The sequence below is a fragment of the Aptenodytes forsteri genome, unplaced genomic scaffold (genome assembly GCF_000699145.1).
Source record: "Aptenodytes forsteri isolate BGI_AS27 unplaced genomic scaffold, ASM69914v1 Scaffold481, whole genome shotgun sequence".
Taxonomy (NCBI): Eukaryota; Metazoa; Chordata; class Aves; order Sphenisciformes; family Spheniscidae; genus Aptenodytes; species Aptenodytes forsteri.
In genome coordinates this window covers 116740-119880 of record NW_008794893.1, presented here as the reverse complement: position 1 = coordinate 119880, position 3141 = coordinate 116740, and the positions used below count along the sequence as shown (strand labels likewise).

The 3141-nt window shown below is 48.6% G+C and overlaps 1 protein-coding gene across 1 annotated transcript; it reads left to right on the top strand.

Annotated features, from left to right (window-relative positions):
- Positions 1-80: 80 nt before the first annotated feature.
- Positions 81-1860, top strand: MRPS34 (mitochondrial ribosomal protein S34). The gene is made up of 2 exons (XM_019470982.1): positions 81-142; positions 1138-1860. The coding sequence occupies exons 1-2, from the start codon at positions 103-105 to the stop codon at positions 1413-1415; spliced, it is 318 nt and encodes a 105-aa protein (XP_019326527.1). The 5' UTR covers positions 81-102; the 3' UTR covers positions 1416-1860.
- Positions 1861-3141: the final 1281 nt, after the last annotated feature.

Genomic DNA, 3141 nt, shown 5'->3' with positions numbered 1-3141 from the left:
GCCGGGCTCCCTGAGGGGCTGCGGGGGCGCCGGACCCCAGACCCGCTCCCCGCCGCCTCACCGCTTGCTGCCCTCAACAGGTTCTTGTTCTCTTTGCAGAACATGGATCACGGAAGGGCTTGGGGCTACCTGACCTTCAGAGGTAAAAGGGGCTTGTCTTCCTACATGGGAGGGTGGGAGCTGTGCAGGAAAACCGCAGCCTTCCTCCTTGGGAAATTCCTTTTTCTCAGATGATAGAAGATCGAGTTGGAAGAGGGGCCCATGAGGGGAGTGGGAGAGCTGCAGGAAAACCGCAGCCTTCCTCCTTGGGAAATTCCTTTTTCTCAGATGATAGAAGATCTCGAGTTGGAAGGGACCCATGAGGATCATCGAGTCCAACTCCCTGCTCCTCGCAGGAGATCCGCTAATGAGAAAAGCAGCTCTCCGTGTCCTGGTTTCAAATGCTGGGATCTAGCCCTCACAGAATGCGTTTCTAAGGAACGTTGTGGGAAAGCCAGTGTAGGCTGACGGTGGGGAAAGACAGCGTGCCAGCGGGGGATTAGATGAGGCGACAGGCTGTTTTGAGACTTGGAAAGCAAGACACAGAATGAACACATGAGGGTATTCCAGCTAAAATGATCAGTAAAACAGGAGTGATGGCAAGTAAACTTACATTACTGGGATTTTAAATTAACGCTTGGAGTTGAGAGAGTGAATTTCCCTTTTTAAAGCTGCTTTATATTAGGCATATGATTGTCACTTACTAGAGTTCCTGAAACATTTCCCATTCAAAGGTTTTAAAGTTGTTGGGTATTTTTAAAGTTAAATTTCCCAGGGAACTTTTGTCAGTGTAGAGAGAAACTATTCTCGTTCCTTAGCCATGGAAACCGAACCAGAGAGAGATGAAGTGACATTTTAAATTAAGAGAATTGGAACGACTTGCCTGTAGTCCTTTCAGCCTGTTTCTGTTTTGATTTCCAAGGATGGAAGTGGGATCCCATAGTGTAGCAGGGAAGATACTGTCCGATCCTTTGAAAACTTCCTTTACTATTGCTTGTTGTAGCATCTTTGATACCAGAGAGTCGACACTTGCTGCATTTCCCGGAGGGAGTTTGTTGTCAATAGCATTGTCCACTGGTGTTCATCACCTTTTCTCAGGCAAAACCAAAGAAGAAGTGAGAGAGATCGACAAAGTCATGTACCATGACTGGCGTATGGTGCCCAAGCATGAGGAGGAAGCCTTCAAGAAATTCACCCCAGTGCCAGAGGAGACCATTCGGTACCTTCCGTACCCGCCTCTGCTCCGAGCCATGATCCTTGCGCAGTGGCAGAAAGAGGGAAAACCAATCACAGAGGAGCCAATGATTGATCTGGAGAAGGTCATGGCCTCTCCCCATCAGGGTGCAAAGAAAAAAGCTAGAGGGACACCAGTATAAAGACTTGTTCTATGTCCTGAGCTTCCCACATGCTCTCGCTGTGTGTTAGAAGCACGTCATCTTACAGAAGACCCCCTTGTCCACTGTGGTATGGTGTATCCCGGTTTCCTAGCTTTCTCCCCAGCCCTGCACAGTCACCTCATCTGAAGGGAGAGAGGCAGATACGTTCAGATTTTTTTTTCCATAACTTTGGTCTCAGTCAGCAGAAGAACCTTTTTGGTTCCCTGTATAGTCTCTGAACGCATAGCTCCTGTCATCCAGCTACAATTCTTTGGGGCACAATTTCCTCTACAGCCTGAAAATTAGGTTTTTAAGAACATTTTTCAGATAATCTGGGTCCTACATAAATCACAGAAAAATGACTGAGAATATCACGTTATTTCACAGATCTGCGTACAAATGTATCTGCTAACGAAAATAAATGTTTTCTTATTTCTGCAGCACAGTTCTAAGAAAACTTGGTATTTTTTTCAGTGCATGGAGATCATCATGAGGTCCAAATGCAGAGTCATTAGCTTACCAAATACAGGCACAGCACTGGATTCCTCTTAACCACTGCAGAATCGTCTGGGTTACTTACAGATGGTGGCAATGAACAACACGGGAGGAACACAACTTGACTTTGGATCCTAAGCTTATCCAAAGCTATCCATCTCTCATTCCCAGAGATGGCTGTCAGGACATAGGAGAAATCATTTTAATGCCGGTGATGCAAAGTATACAGGATTGGCTCTTACTATTTGAAGCCAATCACAAATTACCACCTGTTCCAGTGCAGCGCATTGTGGTGAACATTACAAAAATGCAACTCCTTAGTGCAGTTGTTAGCATTTCATTTTCTCTTGCGGTGGCTGTGGGTTCTGCTGCTGTGTCAGGAGCTGTGGAGGGTCTAGTCTAGGTGGGGGTGGAGGGGGAACAAGAGCTGTTCTGGTCTGTAACCCTGCAGATCAGCTCCCTGCAGAAACAGCTATTTAGTTCTTTTGTCTGCTGTAGTAGGCAGTCAAGAGGTGCTGTTCCATTTGCTGCAGCATCCTGAAATCGCAAGTAGCCGGAAGGGATTTACTGAGGGAAAGCAAAAACTGGACGCTCTGCCCTGCCCAGTGTGCATGGCAGGCCTGGATAGGACAGGGGAACACGTGGCCTCAGCCACCAGGAAAAAGGCTGTCATCAGGCAGGGCCAAACACATCGACGTTGGCTACCTGGACTTCCCATGGGGTTCCTCACCAGAGGCTCCTACGGGACAAGAGGGAAGGTTTTTCTCATGAGTTAAAAGCTGGTCCTGTGACAAGGCGTGAAGGCTGGGAAGAGCTCGGCTCTTGTCCCTCTGTTGTGGCAGGTGTGCTGCAGGGCACAGGCCAGGGCTGGTTCACTGGATGCAGAAGCAACAGGAGAATCCAGGGGAAGGAAGATCCAGAGTGTCGCTAAAGGCACAAACAGTTTGAGGCTGTGAGACTTGCCGCTGCAGCTGCAGCTGATGGAAAACAGCTTCTCTGGTTTCCATAGCCTCTGCTGCCAGGTGCTGGGCTGAGCTAGTGCCTTATTGTCCTTAACATGATTGAGGTGCTACCAAACCAGCACACCAACCCAGGTGGGAAAGGAGGTGTAGATGTGAGTTAGATGGGATGAGTAGAACAATCTAGTCCTCTGTCCTGCACAGCCAGGAGCTGAACGCAACCCCAGCACAGGCAGTGCCCTCCCTGATGGGGCACAGGCCCATGGAGTCTG